General features: G+C 34.9%; 1 protein-coding gene across 14 annotated transcripts in view; it reads right to left on the bottom strand.

Annotated features, from left to right (window-relative positions):
* The window catches only part of Cacna2d1 (calcium voltage-gated channel auxiliary subunit alpha2delta 1), a 467177-nt gene that overhangs the window by 85037 nt on the left and 355717 nt on the right, over positions 1–26423 (bottom strand). For all 14 annotated transcript variants that reach the window (XM_058585488.1, XM_046464140.2, XM_046464143.2 and 11 more), the window contains exons 10-11: positions 25336–25435; positions 4529–4687 (exon numbers count right to left, since the gene is read on the bottom strand). In XM_058585488.1, the coding sequence (XP_058441471.1) occupies positions 4529–4687; positions 25336–25435 (259 nt within the window). The remainder of the gene's footprint in view (positions 1–4528; positions 4688–25335; positions 25436–26423) is intronic.

The raw sequence follows: 26423 nt of genomic DNA, 5'->3' as shown, positions 1-26423 counted from the left end.
TCTTTTATTCCTTTGTAAATGCAGAGATATTCCCAGGGTATTTTTTCTCTCTTCTCTCAACCTTGCCTGCATATGCTACTCCTGAAAGATTCAATTCCAGTGATAAGTCCTCTTAATCTTTAAGGTCTCCAAAGGAGCTGACACAGGAGAACAATGAACTAGTACTAAAGGGCCATTAAAGTGAGCAATTAATTCAGAAAGGTGGATTTCTTGATGTATGACATTATCATCATAGCTTTCTGCTACTATAAAATGTATATCCTTAAATGCAGAAAAAAAAAATCACACTAATTTATAGATGCTCAAATTTTTTGAAAATGTCAACCCTCTAGCTCAATGCTATTCAAAGGAAAAGCAATATGAGCCTAATATGTAATTTCAAATTTTCTTATAGCCATCTCAAGGACAGTAAATACAAAACATATGAAATTAATTCTAATAATATGATTTATTTAGTCATCTGAAATATTGCCAATTCAAAATGAAATCAATGTAATATGCTTTATTTTCAGCAGCATCAGTCTCTGAATATTGTTGTATATTTTACACTTCTACACATGTCCATTCAAATCAACCACCTTCCAACTGCCCAACAACCTCATGTGGTGATAGTTACTGTGTTGGACTGCACAACCCTGAACTTCAAATGACTAATGCTTTAAAAAATCATTAATTCTCCTTAGCGTCCAAGCTTATTAAGGTCTACATTCTTATCTTACTTTTCAGTCAAGATAAATCTCAATTTCTGATGTGAAAATTAATGAAGCTAATATTTTTCTCTATTGGTGAAAAGATCATGTTTCATACAATCTCACCTCATTCATTGACTAGGTTATTAGGACTTTGGCAGTAAAAGCTCTTAATGAAGCATTGTGAAAACATAAGTATTGATTAACTCATTTATAACATTCTTCTCTTTTCTTTCTTTTTGTACTGGGAATTAAACTCGGAGCACTCCGCCACTAAGCTACATTTCGAAGTCCATTTTTATTTTTTGAGACAAGGTCTCACTAAGTTGCTGATGCAGGCCTGGTACTTGAGATCCCCTGCTTCAGTGTCCTCAGTCTGTAGAATTACAGGTGTAGGTTCTTATCTTTTGAAGATAACTTATCTGCAAATTTGATTATACAGAGCTTTACATATTTTATCTTAAAAATATGTTCATGAGCTGGGCACAGTGGCACGTGCCTATAATCCCAGCAACTCCAGAGGCTAAGATAAGGAGAATTACAAGTTCAAGGCCAGCCTCAGCAATTTAGTGAACCCTAAGCAGCTGAGTGAGACTGTGTCTCAAATGGGGATATAGCACTTATGGGTTCAATTCCTAGTACAATATAAAATAATGTGTGTGTGTGTGTGTGTGTGTGTGTGTAAAAGATGCCTAAAAATCCCTTAGCTAAATTAATTTCTCCATTTCATCTTTTTATCTGCATGTATAAAATGGTCAAAATAATATGCACAAGGACTATTTTATAAGAGCGATACTGTAAATAAAGTTTTACCATAGGTCATAGTTTTACTTTTTGAAGCACTGGAGGTATAATTAATATTAATGAATGCATTTGTCAATGTATTTGTATATTTGTGTATAACTCTCTTCCTAGGAGAGATAGATATCAGGGCATACAAAAAACGGGAGAATGTAGGAAAGATCAAGAAATCTTTTGATTTCAACATGAATTTTCCTAGGAGTAACTGCCTCAGGATTTGTGGTAGGATTAATGTGTATAATAGCAAATTTTCCATGGGTTTGCAATTATGTAAAAATCATATAATCATAATAATTAACATTACTTTGAACAAACTGAGCAAAAATTTGATTATTTCAATAAATTTATAATTAATGGCATTGATAATACACTTTAATGTGATAAAGTTAAACAAACTCTGTTCTTTCCCTACTTGGCCAGCACAAAGCACAGCATCTATCAAATAAACATTCAACAAAAACTTGAAAATGATAATACTTGATGAAATTATAACTGAAGAGTAATGCAGTTAATGTTTATTGTTGTACTTAACAACATGCCTGATTCTAATTTGATAGTTGCTTCTGTGATTTTAAAGGTAAATTTGAAAGGACAAAGAAAAAAACAGAATGAAATAGCATAATAAGAACATAAGTGTTTGAAGGAAATGACTAAACATGCCTCAACTTAATAAAGTGAGCCATAATATTTGAGAAAATTATTTAAACAAAAAATTTAAATGTATGTGGGATACGTGGGAAAAAAAAACACATGAGGCATAGACACCATGTTAAAAATCATTTACAACTTTAGTGAAGGCAGGCGGAGGGGCCATAGGAGTTTTCAGGTTTTGTCCTCCACTAGGAATGAACATGGGGTTAAGGCGGTCTCCAGTAAGCCTGTCTCTGAACCCTTCTTTAGGTTTCTTTAAAACCCAGACAGGAGGGAGTGAGGTGAGGCAAATTGTCAGTAATAAGAATAATTCAAACACCAAGATTTAGAAAACTCTACTATTTACTCAAGATAAAAGAATTTAAAAAAACCTCTTACTTTATAAGAGTATAAGAATATAAAGGAATTTATATTCCTTTACTTGAGGACAAATATATCTGAATCTAATGATAAATTACATTTGAATTTTGAAGTATTGAGATTTCAGTTTTCATTCATGAACATATACTATTTAATAAGCATAGTCATTTCACTAAAGATAATTTCTACTAAAAATGGCAATGTTAAACATCTTCATTTTCCTGACTTCTTACTGCTTATCTAACAGGGTCCGTTAAATAAATAAAACTTGACCTCAAATTTTACATATTTGAACTGAGCTATATCTACCCCATATTTCCCCATCAGGTTTCTGTGCCACCATCTGCCTCGTAGTCCAGTTCAGAGAACTTGGTGTCATCTAAGTCCCCTCCCACTCTCAGCAACCCCTCCTGTGCCATCCATCAATTACACCCACCTCCCTTTCAGAACACCTCACAGAATACCCCTCACCATACCCTTCTCATGCTCTGAGCTTTTAGTTTGCTCTTACTTTCTTCACTGATATCTCACAGCCTTTCCATTTCTATCACTGCTCTCAAACTGCTGACAGTCCAGCCATGCGGAACCAGCTGCAATGTTTTAATTATGTCATCATGTTGTCTCATCTCTCTGTGTTACCCACACTGTCTTGTTTTTTTTTTTCTTTTCTTAAAATGATTTTCCCTCCCTCATCTACCTTCCTAGATTCTACTGAGAGTTCAAAATTCCATTTTCAAGGAAATGCTACCCTTTCTTAACTTCCTTGGGGTACCAAAGCTGCCTCTCCTCTGTGCTGCTTCAGCAAACACGAAGACTGCCACATCATAATGTGAATGATGATCCAGTGCATTAGACTAGACCTTCTTGAAAGCAGATGATCTTTCCTCCTATAATTCTAACCCCGGCACTATGATAGCAAATTGAAAGGTACTCAATAAATATTGGCAGAGTGAAGAAATGAATGGATCTCAAACACTGTTTAGACTATTCACTCAGAGAACAACAAAGTCAGATTTTCAGAAAAGACTATATGTTAAGGTTGATTTATTCAGTGATTTGGTAAATATGACAGGAAGGATGAGCTGACTGTAACAGCCCCAGGCTAATCATCAATTACAGTAATAATGATGATCATGAGCCCCAAACCCACCTGATAGCCATCACTTGCAGGTGGTGTGTTATGTGCTGTGTTCTCTGGACCATCCTCTCCACAGCCCTCTCACATGTAAGCTGTGGTGACCCCCACTATGTAAGTGAGGAAACTAAAGTACAGGGAGGACAGGTCCCCATTTTCAACCTTTGTAATAATACTTCCTCAGGAGGGATGCAAAAATCAAGTACCACAGCATGAAATAGAGGACATGGCCATTTGAAGATACTTGTCCACAGAGTGAGCTGCCTGCTATACCATAGGGAAGGCAGCATGCCAGGGTCTGCCAGTCTACGTGCAGTCCTCCAAAGGTGATGCACAGGAATCTTTGCTGAAAAGGAATTCCTGCAACAAGACTTGTCTTTCTGTTCATCTTAAGGTCTATCATTTGGACTTTTGTGTTCATTTAGGAACAAGAAACCTAAATATACAGATGAGGTAGTCAAAACTAAAATATTTTTAGTAACCATTGATGAGTGATACTACACATATCCAAAAAAATAGTGTAGCAATTGAGATAAGAAAAAAAAAGTCAATCTACATAGGTCAACCCATTTTCACATGCTTATACAAAATAAAATCAAAATATTAGCTTACAAATGATTTTTTTATAACAGAATTTTGGGGAAAATTATTTAAAGGAAAAAGAAGATTGATAGGGTATACAGCTTTTGAATTTTGGACTTAAAAATAAAAGTAGTTCAAAGATTTCTACTGCCTGGACATATCGGTAGTTTGTGTCCATCTGGTACATCTGGTTTCTAAACAAGTAAAAACAGCACTATTAAGAAACCTTAAAGACAGTAGCTCTCAAGATAATGAGATTCAGATATAACAATTCAAACACAAGAAAAAAAGGCATAGTATTGCTACTTACATTAAGCAGTTGTTCAAAAGCAAAACTAAAGCCTTTCTTATAATCGGTTATTCCTTTTGCTGTGATGTTATTCACTGCATCTTTCAACACTTTCTTATTTCTTACATTTGCTTGAACAAGGTGCTGAAAACAGCTTACATCCTGAGCATTGCTGTTGAACTGCAAAAAGTAAAAAAAAAGAAAATGCATAAATGAACATTAAGATCAAACATACAATTTTCAACAAATTTGTTTTACCCATCTCGACCTCACTGCATTGCTATCTCTTTCAAAAGGAAGAGTGTCTAAGTAACAAAAGGCCAAAGATCAAATGGCAGCTTCCATTTAAGCCTCCAACTTACACTGTTAACCCTGAGCCAGTCACCTTCCTAATCTTGGTTTTCCTGTTTATAAATTTGAGTTATGTGAGGTCCCTTCCGGTCCCCAAATCTGAGGATCATATAGACAAAACAAAAACAACAATATGAATTCCAAATTAAAAACTGATATGAGGGCTGGGGTTATGGCTCAGCAGTAGAGCACTCGCCTCGCATGTGCAAGGCCCTGGAGGTGGGTGATCCTCTATCCTCAGCACCACATAAAAATAAATAAATAAATAAATAAACAAATAAATAAATAAATAAAAACTGCCCAGGATGCAGGAAAAGGTAAGGATTTTTAATTGCCTCTTGTCAGAAAAGGTTGGTTAAAAAAAAGAGGACACTGGATGACAGGGGAGGATAGCAGTTTTGAAATGTGAAAGTGGAGTCTATGTTAGCTCAAACCAAAAGGTAATATGAACCAAGATCAACTGGTAGCCTTTTACAAATGCCACTCTCTAGATGATATAAATAAAGAACACAGGGATTGTGGAGGTAAGTGAAGGGCAAGTCGATTACTGCACATAGTGATTGCTCTGAGTGACAAAGCTCTCAGCAATAAGAGACTGTGAGAGGACAGAATTTAAACTCTCCCATGATACCTGCTCCAAACTGAAAAGTTACCAATAAGCAACAAAGTAATTTGACAGTTCTATAAAGTGGATTCACATAGTTCACTGGGTATTTCCAAAAGGATAAGAACAATAGGAGTACTGCACACTCCAGGATAAGATGATGAAAAACTCCCATTGTTTATTAACTCTAACTTCTGTCAGTTCCTTAGGATACCCGGGGCCCAGACTTCGCATGTGTTCAAAAGTGGAATAAAAGTCAGACTTGCTGAAAGGCAAAGGACTGGCTCGACAAAATGTTGAAGGTTATTGTCAGATCAAAGAACACATAATTCAGTGCTTTGAATGGGTGGGTCACAAGTGATTCCAAATTCTTACAAATATAGTGCAGTATTCTTTTTCCTCTGAAGATTAATGAGACTAATTATAAGGTACACTCAAAATTCATTAGCTATTTGTAAAGCAAATGTTTACAAGTAGCCGAGAATGAAAGCAAGTAATAGTTTTGTGCTTTCAGATTTAAGCAAATTATTCATGCATACACATGCACACACTCACATGGACCATAAATCCATAAGCAAACACTTACGTGATATGTACTATGTACTCAATTTAATACAAACTGTAAAAACAATAATTATCTCCTCTGCAAATGCCCTACAAGAGAAACATTATCATTTGATCCATGAGAAACTAGGAGAGGTTGAGTTGTCCCTAGTCACGTGACTAATAATGAGGAGACCAAGTGACAATTGTGCAGTGTCACAAGAGTCTATTGTTCCAACCATTCCCAGGCTGCCTTTCAATGCAGTATGATGACTGATTAGCTCTGTAGAGAAATACAATAATGTGCTCTGAGAGACAATATCAGGGGAAGCATTTCCAATGTGGATTGTGAATAACAGTGGGGGAAATTCTGCTCAGAAATAGCATTTCCTGTGATTCCAGAGAAATGTCCCAGTGAGGAACATGAAGAAAAGAAGATTTCAAGCAAACAGCCCACATTATTGCAAAGATCCAGATTATTATTATTATTTTGGAGGGTGGATGCCTTTTAAGGAAACATCCTGAGGATCAATGAGGCAGAGGCTAGATCATGTGGAGTCTAAAGGAAATGCTAAAAAGTGAGGTTTCATTCTCTATCAAATGAAAAATAATTTTAATACAGAATTTTAAGAGATCACCCTAGCTGCTGTGTGGAAAACAGATTTAAAGTGAGCAAAATTGCCAGGAGAGAAGAGACAGGAAGCTATTGTCGTTACCTAGCTGAAAACATTTAGTGGCTTTTTTATTCATGGAGATGGTCAGAAAAGGAAGGACTCAGATGTATTTTTGAGAATGAACAGGACATGCTGGTGGATTCAACATGTGGATGAGTAACAGAACAGGATCTTGAGTAACCGCCAGGTTTCTGACGCAGCCTCCGTGTCTGGAAGAGTGACCAGTTCAGGGATAACTGAGGGCTGGGGACAAGAAGCAGAGTTTCACTTTGGATGAGATTTCCATGTATGTGAGACAGACGAGTGGAGATGTCAAGAAATAACATTTACAGCACGTGGCTTAAGGAAGATGTGACTTAATATTTAAAAAAAATAATAAAGTAGAAGGCTTCATCACAAAAATGTGGCTTAAAGCCATGTGAATTAGAGTGAAATAGAGCAAAAAAACTAAGAGTGAGTTCCCAGAGAGGCAGGGGGGAAATCAGGATGTTAGATTTTCTTACTTTTTTGGAGTATGATGTGAGGGAAAGAAAGAGAGAAATCTCAAGAGGAAGCCATAGTTCAGAGACAGAGATGACAAGGACTTAACTGCCACTGAATTTATGCACCTCAGGTGGAGAGTTCCTGAAGGGACAGAGCAGATAGAAAGGGGCAGTCTGTGCCTGGCAAGTCTTCACAGCTCCTTGGCAGAGGGGAGCAGAAACACACATGGTGGTACCTGTCGGGGGAACCTGGGGTCCAGGAAAGACTCCTTTAAAGTGGGGGGTCACCAGAACACAAAGGGCTGATGGTGAAAAGAGGAGAAAGGAAAAGATGGCAGGAAATAGAAAAGAGGTGAACAACAACCTGGTGAGGAGGTGAGAAGGATGGGATCCAGATGGTACACTGAAGAAAGTCCCTGCAGGAAAATGTGTGTCAGCTTTCTTACTGCTAGAGAGAAGAGGGGAAGCAGGCACAGGCGGTACAGAGGCCTGAAGGTGTCAGAGTTACTGTATGTGGCTTTTGTCTTCTTTAATGAACAAAGAGGCAAGGTGCTCGGGCAAATGTAAGGTCTGAAGAGGAAACAGGAAGTAAAACATCCTGTACAGATAAATAATTCATGCCTTTCCCATTTTTCTTTTCTTTCTTTCTTTTCTTTTCTTTTTTTTCTTGAACACAAGGTCAGGTACATCAGATGGATGAGAATAAAATTCCAATATATTTTGCTGTTTTGTATAATTGCAGATGTTAAAGACATAACATCATCAATCAAATGACCATTCCCATGGTCTCATTCATTGCTTTTTCTAGGCTTTCACAGTTTGATGCAATCTTTTTTCTAGATATTCAGTTTAGAAAACAAAAGTGTGAGAATTCCTTTACATTGGTGGAATTTAAAAGTTTGCCAATAGGTTAATAGGAAACATCTGACCTTAGAAAATTATTAGTGCTAGTGATAGGAACTGTTATTAACTGGTTTACTTAAATCATGAATCACCATAAGATACAAGTTATGCTGAAAATGAGCACTGAATAATGGATTGCCTTAAGTCTTTCATTTGGCCTTGACCTGCTTTTAATACAGAAAAGTGAGGCATCTCATTAAGTCACTTTAATACAAACTGATTAAATGTAAATTCTATTCACTAAATACAAATTCAGTGGTGTATAACAGAAATATTACAATTGCACTCATGAAAAAAAACTCATAAATAATGCAAAGATAGGAGTAACTAACTTTCAAAGTAAAACTCCCTATAGCAAATCTTATTCTCCTAGGAAAGTGATGGCAAACTTTCAAAGTTCGGAATTAGATAAGAATATATTACAGACATCTTAGACTCATCTGCTCTTAGAAAAAATATATACATACAGGTTTAATTTCACCAACTGAAATGGCAGTCTTTTGGTAACATGGATGCAGATATTAAAGCCACATATGATAAACCTTACAGCAAAAGGCAAAGATACAGCATCACAGAGTATGGTGAGTGAACAGACAGATCTAAGGAGCTTTTGTTTAACTAATGAGAAAGTATTTCTTAATTTTTTTTATTAGTAGTTGTACATGCCAGTAGAATGTACTTTGGTAGAATAAACATATGCAAAATATAACCTATTCTATTAGATTCCCACTCTTGTGGTCATACATTATGTGGAGTCACCTGGGTCATATATACAAAACAAGGCTAGGAAGTTATGACCAATTAATTCTATTGTCTTTCCCATTCCCCTCCCTGCTTCCCTTCATTACCCTTTGTCTAGTCCAATCAGTTTCTATTCTTCCCTTCCCCAACCTCCCTTGTTTTGGGTTAGCATCCACAAATCAGAGAGTACATTAGGCCATTGGATATTTAGAATTGGCTTATTTCTTTAGCATGATATTCTCCAGTTCCATCCATTTACCACCAAATGCCATAATTCCATTCTCCTTTGTGGCTAGGCAATATTCTATTGTGTATATATATCACAAGAAAATATTTCTTTTGAAATTGTAATGGTTTGTATCTGGAATATTCACCAAGACTCATGTGGTGAAGGGCTGGTCCCCAATATAGCACTGCTTAGAGTGGGGTTTTAGGGGACGTGATTGGATCATGAAGGCTCTGACCTCATCAGTGGATGAATCCATAGATGATTTCTTAGCTGAATGGAATCCTGAGAGGTGGTGGAAACTGTAGAAAGTAGGACCTAGTAGAAGGGAGTAGGCTCTTGGGGGCATGCCCTTGGATACTATATTTTGTCCCCAAACCCTTCCATTTTCTCTCTCTCTTTCCTGGCTGCCATAAGGTTAGCAGTTTTTGTCTACCATGCTCTTTTGTCATGCTGTTCTGCCTTGCTTCAGGCCCAAAGCAATGGAGACAACCGAATATGAACCTCTGAAACAAATATTTACTCCTTTGTTTTTCTCAGGCATTTTGTCATAGGAATGAAAAGCTAACACAAAAGTGTGTATTTAACACTGCAGAGTCAGAAACCAACATCAAACTAACATTCAAACTAATATCACACTGATTCTTTCTCTGATCACCAAAGACTCAGTCATGTAGTTCCTGGATTAGAACCTCCGAGAAGATCTTGCTGTCAGCATGCTTAGAGAAGAAGGTGTGTGGGTTAACATGAACATCTGGGGTAGACATTGTAGAGGACTTTGCATCTCAAATCCAGCAGTGGTGTTTTTTCATTTCTCCCTTCACAGACCTTCTTCCTTCTTCCTATCGCTCTTTTCCTCACTACATATGCTCTTTTTTCATTTCCAATGTTTCCTCCCCTCTTCACTCAGTTATCTCACCGAGTTCAACATTCTTCCTAAATGAAATTCTTTCATGATCTTCCCTGACTAAACCAAATCACACCTCACAAACTCTCCTCAGCCTATCTTTCTTACAGAACAGTTACAATCTTATGTGTTTGTATATCTTCATTAGACTGTTCCATTGGATTATTGGCTCAGGTTACCAAAAATTAATACCCTTCCACCACTGCATCTTTAGTACACAACACATCATAGGTTTGCTATAAATATTTACCAAATTAATGTGTGAATTTTCTGTTAAATGCCTTGGATTGGGGGGGGGAATTGAAGAAAATTAGCTCCTAGTACAAAATGTTGATGAATAACCAAATAATGCACTTATAAGTAGACAAACTTTCTTTTAATCTGTAACATATTGTCAAATTTGTATATTCTATTTCTGTCCAAATGGAAACTATTAAGATAGTTAAATGAAGATATGTATAACACCTAGTATGGCACATAGTAATAGATAAATAACATGCAATTTCATAATTTAAAAAGTTATTTAGTTAAAAAAAAAAAAACCCAGCATGTTCAATAGTAAAACCAGATCACACTTCTAATTAAGGACAAAGATTCATATAAACAATATCAGCTTTAGCAACCTTAAAGAAAAGTCACTAATGGGATGACACATGTCTCAAGCAGGTTTGTTAGAAAGTTTGAGACTACTATAACCAATACATTTTGTGGCTTCCACAAAAACCTTCTTATTAAATATCATACTTGAGAAGACATTTAATTATAAGGCAATTTAGAGCCCAAACCAATTTGTCACAGCCAAACTCCTGTTTGTATAAAGGCAGCTTCTGGGTTTGTTCTGATGTCTTTTGCTAAAATTATTCCCAAAAATATTTGAGCGGGGGACCCTGGCATTCATCACATCATTTCTGGATGCACAGTGACGCGTTGTCATTGCTTGGATACACACAAATCCCAGGAACTGGTAAAGTTCCTGGAAAGGGCCCTCTGTCTAGAAATGGTAATGGTGTGTCTTCTTTGAATGGAGAAACAAAGTCAAGTAGTTTTGCATTAGAATCATTAAGAATTAAGGATTAAATAATTCCCAAAGACATCTTCCACTTAGAACTGCAAAAAGAAATGGCCCATTAAAACTATTCACACACTATGCCTTTTAATTCCCACCTGCCCCATGGACTAAAAGGCTGACCCACCATTGTGTGTTCTGCACAATGCTTAGTCAGAAAGCCTTTTTTCAGTGGGAAAAAATGGGACCTTATTCATAATTCCTTGGCTTTTGAAAAACTGCAAATATAAAAATTATTTCTTAGAACGTGACTTAGTGCTTTGCTTTAATTATGTAAAATAAATGTGGTGCAAAATTGTAGGATCAAGCTGTGCAGATGAATAGCAAAAATGATTCAAATCTAGAAGCACTTGCTTTGGAACATAGGTATATTTTTACATTAAAAATATTAGTAAGCTTCTTTATATAAGTTAACAATAATAAATAATGTTTAACAAATTTATATTATATAAACAGCTTACATTTATTATGAAGATTAAATAACAGAATTTTGTATAATCACAGAACATCAGTTGCTATTTACATATTGGCCACCAGATGGCAGTGCAGGAAAATAAAAAAGTGAACAGACTTCAAATTCTTGGTTTTATAAAAGTATTTCTATTAGAAACAATTTAAAATTTGCTTAATTTTCATAGAAAATGTGAAACTAGAAGTTACATAGAAACAAAATGTTTATTCCACCTAAAGAAAATAGCTGGTAACATCCATGTGGATATGAATATATTCAAGATTACCTACTAGGATTTTATCTATTACTAAAGCAATTTCCATAAATTCTCTGCCAAGAAAGTATAACTATGCCAGTCATACTGAGCTCTTATAAACACATTTTTGCTAAATTGCAGTTAAAAAGAGTAGTTCAATATTTACATTACTTGGATTTCATTGATGGCTACAGAAGTGAAACTTTTTCTCATACAGTAATTTTCTTATGATTCTGTAAACTATAAGTTCTATTTTCCCAGTTTGTTATTTACCTTGTAATTTGAACTTACAAACTTATTCTTTTGTGAATTTAAAAAAATAATGTACCTTAAAAAATCCATCAATCAAATATCCATTTATAACCTGTAGTTATAATATTTAAATATTCATAATATAAATATTCATTAATAACACTTCTAACATTTCATGGGCTTCTGTTTTTCTTACAGCTTGGTGTATATTCATGGTGAAATTTATTTTTCTCAATACTCTGAGGTAACATACAATTTATTTTTTCAATAACCAATTTCCCCGTTTACTAAGTAATCATTGGAACATGATCTGTTTTTTAAAAAATTAAGGTTTTTTGATATATTTGTCTAAATTTTAATCCTTTACTCTTTCAATTATTGCATGACCTTCTTACTTATTAATAAGAATTTTAGCTAATATGTATTGAGAATCACACGACTGCTAGGCTGAACACCTGACATGTACTAAGCTGTTTAACCTTCAACAAGCTGTGGCTTTAGTTTTAATAAGGTTCCCATTGGACAGTTGAGGAAATGAGGCTTATAATGTCAGGCAAAGTGCCCAGTGTCACGGCCACCAAGGATCAGAGGTAACCTCAAATCCAGACTACCTGACACACTTTTCTGTAGGCTCATCCATCATTTCTGACTTAAATTTAAATACCAGAAGAGTAAACTGTCATTCCTATGACATTCTACTCTTATTAAGATCTTCCTTTAGAAATTTAGAAGTTTTTTTTTTGTTTGTTTGTTTGTTTGTTTTTGTTTTTTTGTCAAAGGAGAGCTGTATTTACCAATAAGTTAGAAAAAAAAATACATCATTGCCTGAGTCTCCTTTTCATTCCAGGAAGAATTTATTCATTAATTCCACATTTCAACACTTCTAAATATATTTCACATATTTATATATTCTTTTTTTTCTATTTTCAACATGGGTCCTGGACACATTATTAAAAGTACTAGTAGGCAATTCATGATTTTTCATCATGATGCTAATGTGATTTTAAGTTTATTACTGATCTCTATCCAGGGAAAACCAAAAGATAGTCACACTCCCATTAGTAACACCAAGAATATTTTCACCTAACAACACTCCTGCACTGGTCACTGCTGTCCTATATCAAATGGTATCTATTCCCGATGGTGGCTGCTGGTCTGCAGTCTCTTTGGCCCACTGTATAAAAGCAGAAACATATTGGTAAACAGTTTTGCATTCCATAATTTAGGAAAACCAGGACCAGTGCAGGCTTTGCCTCTAACATGCATCAAAGACATAATTGACTCCATTACCTCCCTATGAGCTTTGGTTTCCCCTTTTCTAGTATAAAGGAGTTTACTTGCTAAATCACTAGGAAAGCCACTCAAGTGCTTACATCTGATAACAATCAGAAAAAAATTAAGAATTCTGTGACTGTCAAGAGTACCAATAGACAAAACAGAATTCTGTTTAATTATAATTGCTACAATTATATACACTATATAATTATTAAGAAAAATATGTCCTTGTACTACATTATAAGACAAAATTTGTTTGCCTATAAATATAAGTGATCATACATTAGAACTTTTAATTTTTATTTTTAAATAAATTTTAAATTAACTTGAACCATGAAATACTCAGTATTCAGTTCATTCACCTTTGTTGAAATGATGAGTGCATTTGTAAATAAATTCCAAGTATCATTTTAAATAAATTCTATTTATACTTTGACACAGAAATTTTTTCTTTAATTAATTGCATTTTAAAGAATTTTAAACAGTTGAGCATATGTTATTCTTCTACATCAAAAGTAATCTATATGTAGCTTCCTAACTGATCTCTCCTTGACGTTTTTATTTCCTCAACCATCTTTTAATCCAGCACAGTGTGATGCTGATTCCACAGCAATTGTCCAGCTGGAAATAAGGGTAGCTTTCTTCCTGTTCCATCATTCTCAAGATATAATAATCTTTATACTATTCTATAACAAATATTTTTCATAGCCCTCTGGAAATTTAAATGCCAGCTCCTGAAGATAAAGTCTTAATGAAATAAGCAAATGATCATACACTGCTTGATCTACACCTCTTTAACAACATTCTAGTACAGACCTGATCAATATGTTCAATTTTTTCATGATACCTGGAGCTGATTACTTGTAAATTTTTCCTTAGCTGAAAAAACAGCACTGACAGTGTAGTCTTAGCTCCATCTTCTTGAACAACATAGAATGATATACACATACGATGTGTTTACATAGAAAAGACACCAGGATAGTAGTAATGAGTGAGGACAACTCTGATCATATAAGAAACCAAACTTATCTTATCAGTGATGGGAATTTGTTATGAAATCCTGACAGCACTGTTAGGACTGAAAGAGTGGTAGTGTGGATTCATCATGGCCACTATACACCTTGAAATATTCTACATATGCTAACAGCAGCACAAAACAGTGTCCCTTCACAGGAAGAAGCATGCATTCTTGCAGAAGAAGGAATACAAAGAAATAAACAAACTGCAAACAATTAGAGAATATCAGGTGAAGGGACAAACACAATAAAAAGGGAAGCAAGGTAAAATGGAGCATCACTGACGTGACAGAATAATGACACTGGACATCTCTCTGAGATGTAGTCATTAAGGAAGATCTGAGATAAGGCAGCATCTGAGTCAAGACCTGAGTAAAATGGGGGCATAAGGAGGCAACTAGGAAAAGTTGGAAGCATCAAGATTTATGTCACAATAAATAGGAGTGATTTCTAAGCTGTACATATCTGTAAGACATGCATTGAACAGGTGCATTAATGGATATGCTTTTTAAGCAAGGTTATTAACGTCACCCCTGAGTTATTTTAAACATGAAATGGCACCTGGGATCAACAAAACCAGGTGATGAAATAATTCTATATGAAATTTGTAAAAGAACTTAAGCAAACTATCCCTTTAGGATGCAGTTCTCTTGCATTTTAAACATTTTTTTAAATGGTTTTATGTCTTAGTGTATGTTTTTCAAGCTACAGCATATTCCTTAAAATTCTCAAAAATTCTTTTTAAGTCTCTAAGGAATTTGCTGAAAATTTGAAAACGGGAGTTAGTTTATTAAAGTCTTAAGATTAAAGTATATGCATTCTACTAATAATTACCTGTAGTGTTCATTTATATTTTAATTTTTTTTGAATATTTTGTCTGTTAAATATTTAAGATCAAATACAATAAGTTAAGTAACTGAACAATTTTACTATGTCTATAGCGCAGTTTAGCCCAAATCATTCTCTTTAATTATACTCAAAAATAAGTTAAACATACTTTAGAAAATCTTAACTAGTAAGTACTGAAATACACAGATTCTAATCCTAGTTCATCTTAACAAATGTCAATAAATTTTATATTTTTAAAAACAAGGCTCAGGGATGCAGCTGTAGCTCAGTGGTAGAGCACCTGCCTCACGTGAGAGGCACATGTTGGATCCTCAGCACCACATAAAAATAAATAAATAAAGATATTAAAAAAAAAAAAAAAACAAGGCTCAGTTCAGAATAAAAACATTCCCTTGTCTCATCTTAACTATTGCTTCGCCATTTCCAAAACTGCATATAGTACTCATTTACAAGTACCAAAAACCTAGTGCACCAAGTAATTAATGGAAAAAAATTATATTATGCTTGTCAACACCTTCTTATAAACCTTCCTCATATTTGCAAAGCAATTAAGTTATACTCTGGCATCTCTTTTAGAAACTAAATAACCTTCATTACTCTGCATAATTATAATCCCTAAATTTGTCTTTGTTTCAGTTTTTTCTTCATGGGGTATAATTTATTCATATGTCTTTTAAATGAAGACAATTTTTAAAGCACCCACATTTACCTTAAAAGAAAAGTATATAAAAGGAAATATTCTTGTTTTGTTTAATAACTTTAATACCATATTTTCTTCCTGTTTTTCTAATAACCCAAAAGAAAGTTAAAAAAAAAACAATATGAACAGTTCTATAAATTGTCAAGATCTTAAAACGCAAGTCGGTGATAAGCACAGGTTATAACAAGCCCCAAATGCCTATTAAATTTGCTAAATGTATCTCCTTAATGTACACCAATTTCCCAATTTCTTTTTTCATAATGACATGAAACCTGCCTGTTGTAAATACAATCAACAGTAATGTGATCAAACCGTTTTGTTGGATTTACTTGGGGACTTGCTAAATACAGCTTCTGGCTCTGGGGTTTTGGATGGAGCTTAAGGTTCTGCATGTTTAACCATTGCCTGATGGAGCTGCCAGACCAGGCTCATGCTTCTTGGCCACAGGCCCCAATTTAAGAAGCAAGGGTATAAAGTACAATCTTCTGTTCATTGACATAAATGAGCTATGGATCAACATAATGTTTTCCTGAAATCCAGATGGATGGCTATTTTATATGACATGAAATGAAATTACTCTCCTAGATACCATTTGTTACGAAATTCTACTGACATGCAGCCTTTTACTTTATTTGAGATCTGGCAAAAAGATGGCCTATTTTATAAGGTGTTTTTCGGGGGGTAGAAATCACTTTTAAGTTCACATTGTACAATAGTCTACAATGTTCCATATACTGAGTAACAAAGTTTCTAATCGTCAAAGAAAAAAAAATATGTCCTTTACTGGAAAACAGTAGGCATGCTTTAGAAGAAAAACTGAAGATTTAAAGCACATAGGAAATGGAATATTTAAAAGTCATGCCTGAATTTGTTTACACAATGCAATGTCATATTTCAACAGACACCCACTTTATTATTGGTTGGTATTAAAAAGTTAAGCCAGGAACTTTGAAGTGCCTGAAATTTTACTCTACTTTCAAGCTCACAAATAAGCTTCCTACCGTTTCATAGATAACAGGCAAAAACAAAACAAAACAGCAACAACAAAAACAACCAAGCAGATAAGCAAAAATGAGTTCTCTGGGTCAGAGACAAAGGATAGTTTTACATTCTCAGCAATAGCAGTAGCCTGTGTAACCTCTTTGTTTGCACAGGATTACCATACACCAGTAACAGAGAGTGACAGGCAGATAACCAGGAGTCACCTATTAAGGCAAAGAGTTGTATTTTAGACAAGAAATCTCAAAATCAAGTCCCAATCTCACGTTAAAACTCCCAGCAGCCTACCTGACTCACCTCCAGAGACAGTATTTTAATTATTCTGCCATTTAAATCTCTCTTGGGATGAGGAATCTCTAACTTTATGGTCATGGAAAGCACAAAAATCAGAGGAAATTGCTTTTCATGCTTAGACTTGAAGAAATATGACAGATTCATAAAGAATCATCTCACAATAGTTGGTAGAAAAGTGTAGAAGCCGGGCATGGTGGCCCATGCCTGTAATACCAGCGGATCTGGAGGTATGAGAGAAGCAGCTGAGAGAAGAGGATCGAGAGTTCAAAGCCAGCCTCAGCAACAGCCAAGCACTAAGTAACTCAGTGAGATCTTGTCTCTAAATAAAATACAAAATAGTGCTGGGCATGTGGTTCAGTGGACGAGTGTCCCTGAGTTAGATCCCGGGTACCAAAAAAAAAAAATAGGAAGATGATAACAAAAAATAATAATTATGATTATAAATAATCATAACAATGATTATAATGGATAAGCCCTTTACATGTTATACTTCAATGCTCAATGACATTTTTGGCAACATGATTCTGTTCATTTTATGAAAAAGGAAAGTTGAGATTTATTATATTTAGGTGCCTTACAGGAGGATACCTAACAAGTGTTTTCAGAGATTGTGCATTATCCCTATGCAATGCTACTCATAGGTCTGATAGTCAGGAATGTCTGAGAGGAGTGAGTCCTGGAACCAGCAGTGAGCCTTAACAGTAGAGTCGATCCAGGTATGAAGTGGTGTGGGATCATTTCATCATGTTGCTGTTTATCCAACATAAACCAACAAGTACTGCGCTTCCCTGATCCAATACTATGCAAAATTAATCTGAAGATTCTACAATCTTTACCAAAGTTATTTGTGTGTATTTGAGAACATTAGCATAGATATGTTTTACACAGAGTGCTGTTGTCAAGGAAACTCCGTCTTTTAGACGTTATCTGTGAGGGAAAGACTCCAATTGGCCTGGGGCTCACCTTCCCATCACAGTCTCTAAAGTGGCCACTTCTGTCACTCCTCATTTTACATCTGCCTTTATAGACTGTTACTTGTAGGATAATTTAGTGACTATAATATGGGAAAAAAGGTAGAACTTCCTTTTTTAAAAGTTGTCTTTTATAACAATTGCGAAGATATTATTAGAAATTATATTTTGCTTATTATATTCTGGTAAGAAACCAAAGACAGCATTTTATAATGAACATGAATGAGAAAAGCTTCCAAGAAGAAAACTGATATGGAGTCCTTTAACACAGTCACAAGGTTGCTATCCAGTTCTTAAGTGAGAAAGCCTAGGTTTGGACTGAAAACAGAAGATCTCTGGTAGTTACCCTTTAACATCTTGTCTACAATCAGCTTACATTTCCCTTTCTTTCTCCACTGGCTTGCAGGATTTTACCTGAAAAATGTCTGACTCCTCACTTTCATAGACAAACTCAACTTCCTCTAACAACATCTAAATTTTTGCCTGTAAATCAGAACACACTGTGATCAGATGGCAGCTCCTAGCATCTACTCCTTCTCCCAACAAAGCATATAACTGGATTAGTGGGAAAACAGCTCCAGTACACTTGCATTTAGGCTTTGCCTAACAGCAGGCTTCTTTTCTGCAACAAACAACAGCCCTGGAGATAGCTGAAACACTCGAAAGTGATGCAGCATTAGTTCTGACATCTTATATGTGATTTAGGCATAAAAATTACTTAACAAAAGAAAATCTTAGACACACAAAGATTACAATGAGAGGCTGCTTGATTTTTCCATTTGGTGGTTCCAGGCAACCCTGGGAAAGATGACTGACATGTTTTTGGTAGATAGTACATGAATGCTTCAGTATACCCATTGCCTTGTTACCATTCATCTCTGAAGTTAGACAGGCTAAATTTACACTATTGCTTTTCTTTCCTAGTCTTTCAAACAATTTAAGAAAGAAAATCAGGGAAAAAAAATACATAGACAAATATATGTACGCACACACAAATACTACATGACATATAAATATATTTTAAAGTTTTTTTCCTTGAAGAATTGCCATGTTATTAAAGTATTAAGTTTGTATGAAATGAGAAGGGCTTATCTGTTGAAACCAAAAACATAAATTTTCTTTTCTGTTCGAAAAATACTACACAAAAATCAATTGTCTTTAAATGCATTCATCTCAGATAATTTGTATCCAAAGTAAAGCCAATAAAGTAAGGAGTTTTTTATAAATTATGAAATTAATGTGGCTGACACTAGATATTGTATCATTGTAAATGAAAATATACTAAGTTTGATAGGAGCAAAAGATGAAGGGTAAAGTAAATAAATATATAAAATAAAGATATACAACCTAGGAAAAATATATAATTTAGATACAGTATTTATGTGTTTATCTGCAAGTATAAGAATAATCCAATTCATATAAGCTTTTTCAAGCCAACTTACAGCAAATTTCCATAAAGAATTCCTCTATGTAAACACAAATATCATCTTTCTTCAAAATGGAATAAGTTTAAGTTTATATTTTTAAAAGTATATTTCTCTTTGCTTTTCTAAGCCAGCTATTTGGATCTTAGTTTACAATTTATTTTAGTGTATAATTATTGGCTGTAACTATAAAATCAGAAAATACATTTTATATTTTTCTTGAAGAGTCAGTTTCAGAAGTTTGTTAAATCCATACTCATACATGGAAATGGCTATACTCCAATTCTGTCTTCTTCCTTGGAAAAGTTACTAGAAATCTGTTCCTTTATCCATAAAATTTAGTATTTTCCTTTACCTCATAAGGTTTTTCTGAAAGACCAGGAAGAAAATGGAATAATTTCGGCCACATGAGCAGAATCATATTCTTATAATTATCCATCATCTAAGATTAAACTGAAGATTAATTCACAAATAAGATAAACAATGAATGCACATCTATTATGGATTTTATTTGTACTGATTGTCTGAATGGCAAATCCATGTCTGGAAAAATATGATCATTTAAAATAATTTAGTTGAGTTTCCAATCTTGAAAATGTACTAATGATTATTGCAAAATAATAAAATTAAACAAAGTACATGAAAAATAAAAATTTCAGAGTATAGTTGACCAAAAAGTCAATCAAACAAAAAAATTTTAAAAACAATCAAACAAAAAAATATATTTCCTTATGGTAAATAAGAGCCGTGTACAACTTTTAAGAAAATAACCAAAACTAAGCAAGCCTGAGGAGGAGGTAGGAACTAAGACCAGTAATAAATTTCTCTGGGAGTCAAAGGAGAAATCACTGACCTCAACTTCCTAGAGGTTTCCTGTAATATTCTTCTTACCATTTCCACAATTGTGTACATTTCAACATCACTCTTCTTTCCTATTTTTGAATGTCTTCTTGAGATACTTTCACAATTCTTACAGTGAGTTATCAAGATGCATTATTTCCTGATCAAAAGCATCCCCTGTTCTTTATTTGCCCAGTTGCTTTTTGCTTACATTTTCAAGCCACACCAAGTGAGGATACCCAAGTTAAAACCTACAAAGAACTGTCAGGACCATAATACTTTTAAGAAAATCAATGGTCTTTAAAATTTGTCAAGCATTAATAATCCCAATATCAAATCCCATCCAATTACTTTAACTAAAAAAGAACTATTAACTCTTGGCCAAATGTTGAAAGTATAAAACTCATTCAAAGATCACTTAATCAGAAATTCTTTTAAGACATATTTATTAATAGCATTGCTCATTTTCTATGACATATACCATTGATGTCCCATTCATAATTCCATTCACACAATGCTAACTTTTAACTGCTTAAGCCTTTAGGCAATCCTCTGCCATTGCATATGGTGGGCTATAAAATGCCAGGGAACTCTCTACCTTGGGAGCCGTCATTATTTTTGTATACTCCAGCACATTTTCTCTTAGAAAGGACAACTTTCATTCTTGTAATGTAAGTAAGTGGAGTTCCCAGAATTGTCCAGGGGAGGAAACTCCACTTACTCAGGAAGATAACCTATTTGATAATGCATCATTTCTTCATTCTTTCCTTTGTTTTAATAACCACATTTCTCTCTCTTTCCTGGAGTCACTTTCCAAGAAAGCATTTGAAGTTGAATACTTGATTCAGTGCCTATTTCCAGGAAAACCCAATCAAAGTTGACACAAGCAGTGGTATTGGTAAACAGATCTTCAGGTGGGATTCTAGAATTAAACCTTGCACAAGCCATATGCCAACAAAAACTTCCTTAGTAACTGGATGTACCAGTCATAACTGGAGCCAGGATAACACCTCAGATACATTACAATCACTAAGATTTCCATCTATGGTGTTCTGAACTGAATGTAGATTGAAGGGGATGCACATAGCTTCTGAGAGATATGGGGACCATAGTATTCATAAAGCTAAGAGCTGGTTGTTAAATTTCCCTAAAGAAAATGACAGCCTGAGTTCAGTGAACTATGAATGAAGAGCAAAGTAAGAAACCCACAATACTTCAATATCAGCTAATAAAGAGATTCTCATTTCAGCTGTGGGAAGGTAAACATGAGCTAGAAATTAGGCTCAGCATTGGCTTTTTAGAATTGGAATTATAAAAGAGGCTATATTCATAGGCTTGGCAGATTTCTATGCAAAAGTCAGGGTTATGGGGCTGGGTATATATCTCAGTTGGTAGAGTGCTTGCCTTGCATGCACAAAGCTCTGGGTTCAATCCCCAGTAACACACACACACACACACACACACACACACACACAGCAGTGATGATATAAGCAGTTTGGGGGACACTGAAAAAATATTTAGGGTACAATTAAGCAAAGAATGGAACCCTAAGACTAATTCAATAGATATACTGGAAAACACTGAATTTCTGGATTCCCCTATCCTCTCTAAGATAGGCAGACCTAATTAGTCCCCTTACTTATAGGAAAAAGCATAAAGTGTGAATCTCATTGTGTTACATCAATATTTGCTAGAGGGCACTCATCATAGAGGAGGTACTGAATAATTGTGTAGATAAGATGATTTGTACACTAGAGGTCAACCAGCTCTGTATGTGGTAACTGGGGTACTTGAAAAATTGGCCCCAGAATGGAGAAAAAATATTAATAGTAAGAGAGGATAGGCATGGACTCATTTTCACCTATTTTGTTATAGCTACTGCCACTGGTAAAGTGACCAACCCAATGGGAATAGTCAAATTCCATGTTCTGAATATGACTCTTCTCAAATAATACAATCAGCAAATTCAGGGAAAGATTATTACATCACTTGTTACTTCCCCAGAGTAGGGGAAAAATTAATTTTTCTTGTTGGCACATATTCCTACAATGGGATTCTTGCATTTTCATAGTGGCTCCTCTAATATCACTATTCCTTGGATTCATATACTACTTGATTTATAATCATGGTGTCTTTTATAACATCTTCTAAAATGAATCAAACCATTTTATGGTAAAGGAAGTTCAATAATAGATGACAAAACAATCCAAAGCCTAACATATGTATGTCACTAGAAATTGCTAGCCTGGTAAAACAGGTTCCATCTTGGAGATGACAATTCAATTTGTGATGCTGTCTTTCTAGAAGTGACGTAATTTTTAATTGTGGTTCTATGAACCATGATGTTATATGCTATACCAGCTTGGAACATCCCATGAAAATGATGGCTAAATTTTCAGAAATTTTTAAGGCCAGTTGACCTCACAGTGGTAGCTTGAAATTGGCCATTGTGTATTTACACATCATGAAAACTGACAAAGGGTATAAACTATATTTCCCCTTTTCCATAGTTTTGCCTCCCAAAAATCAAATGCATATGTATGAAAACCATGGCAGGGAATAGGACTATCCCCTGTCACTATAACTCAAAGAGATCCTTTGAGAAATTAATTCTTTCTGTCCCTCCAACTTTGCTGAAATATGTGTTCTCCTTTTCAATTGTATGTATGGGCGTGGGACATGGGCTTTTGCCAGGGTCAGTAATGATTTCACCATATAAAAATCTACAGTTACCATATGGATGTTGTAGGCTTCTCATGGCATTGTACCAACATGAAACAAACACCCCAAACAACCAAACAAAAAATGGTGATTATCATGGGAGTTGTTACTATATACTATGTGCAGGAAGGACCATGAATGAAACTCAGTGAATGAGTTCAATTTCTATTTGAATGGTAATAACTAAAAATGGAAAATTGCAGAAACTACTGATTGGGCACAGAAATCATGAATTCATAGGTCTCTGGGGTGGGGTGGGGGGACAAAACATGTGAGCCATGCCACCAAGGAAGCTACAAGTAAAAAGAGTTGAATAAGGTTACAGGAAAATGATTGGAGAAACGATGAAGTAAATTATGACCTTGGTTCAGAGTATGCCACCCTGGTATACTGTGCTGGTCTGTTTTTTTAAAATTGTAACCAGTCTACACCTTTAAGAATCACTGACTGGACAAAGTGGACACTGGCCATCTCCTAGCTTCTAGCATAGGCAGTCTTTGGTTTCAGCATGGCCTCTTGTGGCCAGAATCTGTCCTCCCCGTCATATGGAAGGCTGCTGCCTAACACCACAGCTCCTTGGGATTTTGATAGGATGACACTAAAGTGAACAAACTCTTGGTTTTCCTGAATTTCTAAGGGGAATTTAGTTTCCTAAAATTAAATTTACATTCTTTAATTGGCTTTCTCCCTTCACTGGCCTAACTCCCAACTCTCTTAATTAGTAGTTCTTTCTGTGACTTTCTCCCAAATAAACTAGTAATACTTAAGTCCATGACTGAGGCTCAGATCTGGAAACAGTAGTCATATTTCATATCTATTAGTGTTACATAAATTTCAGTAAATATGTCAAGCTGCCCTATATAAGATATTTAAGCCTTTGTCTTTTGTTATGACAAAGATAATCTTTTCTTAACATTCAAGGCAATGCCTTCATGATTAATATGTTTATATGCAAATAAAGCTAAATAAGTATCTTTTCTGATCACCTTATTTGAGAGGTCAATTATTACATTTTACTTGTTTGCATTTTGTTGAAATAAGTAATCTGTAAAATCAGACTGAGATGAATCAGAGGTCTTATGCAGCATCAAGCTTTACTAAGTAACATCAAGGCCACGTGAAAACCAAAGGATGTCATGAAGCGGGCATGAGAGTTCTGGATATGGATGATGACTATATCCCCAGCCTTTTATTTCCTGTGTCAGATGTATATCTCTCTGCCTACATGAATTCTCGAAGAGAATTTCCCAGGGTTCCTTGTGAAATTATTTAAATAGCAACATATCTCCAATTTATTCCCCAGAAAATTATGGCACCTGTGGACATTTCAGGGAATTGTGCACCATAAATATTGGGTTCTACTAACTCTTGCTGCCCTTGGCCAGGAGTATCCCATTAAAAGCATTTTAGGGATTAAATTCTCTTCCTCTTAGTGTAGCCTTCATTTAGTTATGTGGAGCTTCAGTTGACAAGGGATTATACCAGGTCTCCTGCCTCCCACCACCTCCAGTGGCACCCTTCCAGGAAGGAGAGAAAATAAATTGCTTCTTTATCCTGTTCCTCCCAAATGATTTCAGAGGCAGATCCATTCTCATATGTTCAAAAAAAATAGCCTCACCAGAGATTCCTCCTCCTATATCCATCTCTAAGACTACAAACATGAACTATCCAAAAGAAAATGGCTAAGAATTATTTTGCTTAAATTCAATGAATTAAAATAAGGTGTAATAACATCCTGTTTTTTTAATTTCATCTGCTTCAGAGTTCAATAATTTCTAGTGATGAAGGTCTAAAATGGTTCTGGGCACATTTATTTGTCTATTTGTTCTTGAGTTATAAAGAAAAAAACGTATTTTAAAACTATAAACTATAATGCATTATGGTTATTTGTCCAGGATGAAAATGAGCATTATAATGAATGGAAAATCACCCCCTAATCATACTGCCAAGACATTACTTCCCAGGAGTCCCAAAGGCATTGAGGAGTGAGGGGATACTCATTACCTATCCAAGCACTGCTGAGTGAAGAATATGAGGAATGCTTTTCATTCATATTCATTATTTCAGTTATCATATCAGAGATAAACCCTTAGAAACTCAGAAAGAATCCTGGTATGGAAGTATAAAAGAATCAGTAAAAATGGTAGGATAGTGCAGTAAGATAATCTTTGAACAGTATCACATACCTCAGCCTGTCTAAGATAAAAATATGACATATCCAAAGTCAAAGGGAAATAGAAAATGCAGATATAATTCAGGAAAGTGTGGTCATCTTATACTTACTGAAGCTACATTCACAAAATCATCATCTGAGAGAGTTTCCAACATTTCGGAGACAGACGTTCGGATTAGTTTAAGAGTCAATCCACTGACACTTCCACTCCTGGAGACAGACAAGTGAGTCTGCATGAGTTACTCATCAGTTATTTCATCAACAGCATCATAAGGAAAGACAACTTATGCATTAAACCTGGATCATTTATATAATATTCAAATAAGAAATGTCTCTAAAAAATCTGTAGAAGAGATTTTTTGATAGAATGAAAATGAGAAACCTTGTTTCATCTTCTACCAATATCAATACATATGTCTAAATGAAACTGCCAAAATTATCTGCAAGAGACAATTTATAAAATACATGGATACTCAAGGCCTATTTGCTCATTCAAGGCATATGTATCAAATACTAGCCCTGAGAGCCAATTTAGCAGAGAGAGCTACAGAGGTTATAGACACAGTCACTGTCCTGGAAGCCCATTGTTTGACTTTATTGAGCCAATAATTATAAAGCCACAAAACCACTGTATAGATTTGTGGAGAGAATGCCTTGTTTGTCACTCTAAAGTAGATATCCTCTACAACTTAATCTTCATTTTTCTTGTCTCTGTCTCTATATTTTCCATGATCCTCTGTGACCTCCCTTATTTTCAGGGATCAACTTTAAGTGACTAACTCTTACTTCAACATCACGGACACTCATCAGTATCTTAGCTTGAAATAATGTAACAAATAAATAAAATGAACAGTATATAAACTCTTGGAAATTTTCTTATATATCATCATGTCCCTTGAAAAAGTCACAGTACTAACATTTAATAAAATAGTTAACATTCATCTATTCATCTATTTTATGACCAGATTTCTAAAACTTAACTCACTTTTCTTCTTCTTTTTTTTTTTTTTTTTGGTGGTACTGGAATAGAACTCAGGACTCAGGGCCACCTTCCCAGGCCCCCTAAAATTTAATTGAGTCATTAATGACTCAAGTGTTAAATGAATCTTTTTTTTTTTTTGGTAGGAAGAACTGCTTAGTTTCAGCAATTCTGTACTTAAATATTGCTCAAAATATAAATCAATAATTAGAAACAAAT

This window comes from Marmota monax, unplaced genomic scaffold (genome assembly GCF_021218885.2).
Source record: "Marmota monax isolate L192 unplaced genomic scaffold, Marmota_monax_Labrador192_F-V1.1 WCK01_AAM20220418_F8-fsc00065, whole genome shotgun sequence".
NCBI classification, from domain to species: domain Eukaryota; kingdom Metazoa; phylum Chordata; class Mammalia; order Rodentia; family Sciuridae; genus Marmota; species Marmota monax.
The sequence above is the reverse complement of the archived record's forward strand: the minus strand, read 5'-3'. Positions and strand labels throughout refer to the sequence as shown.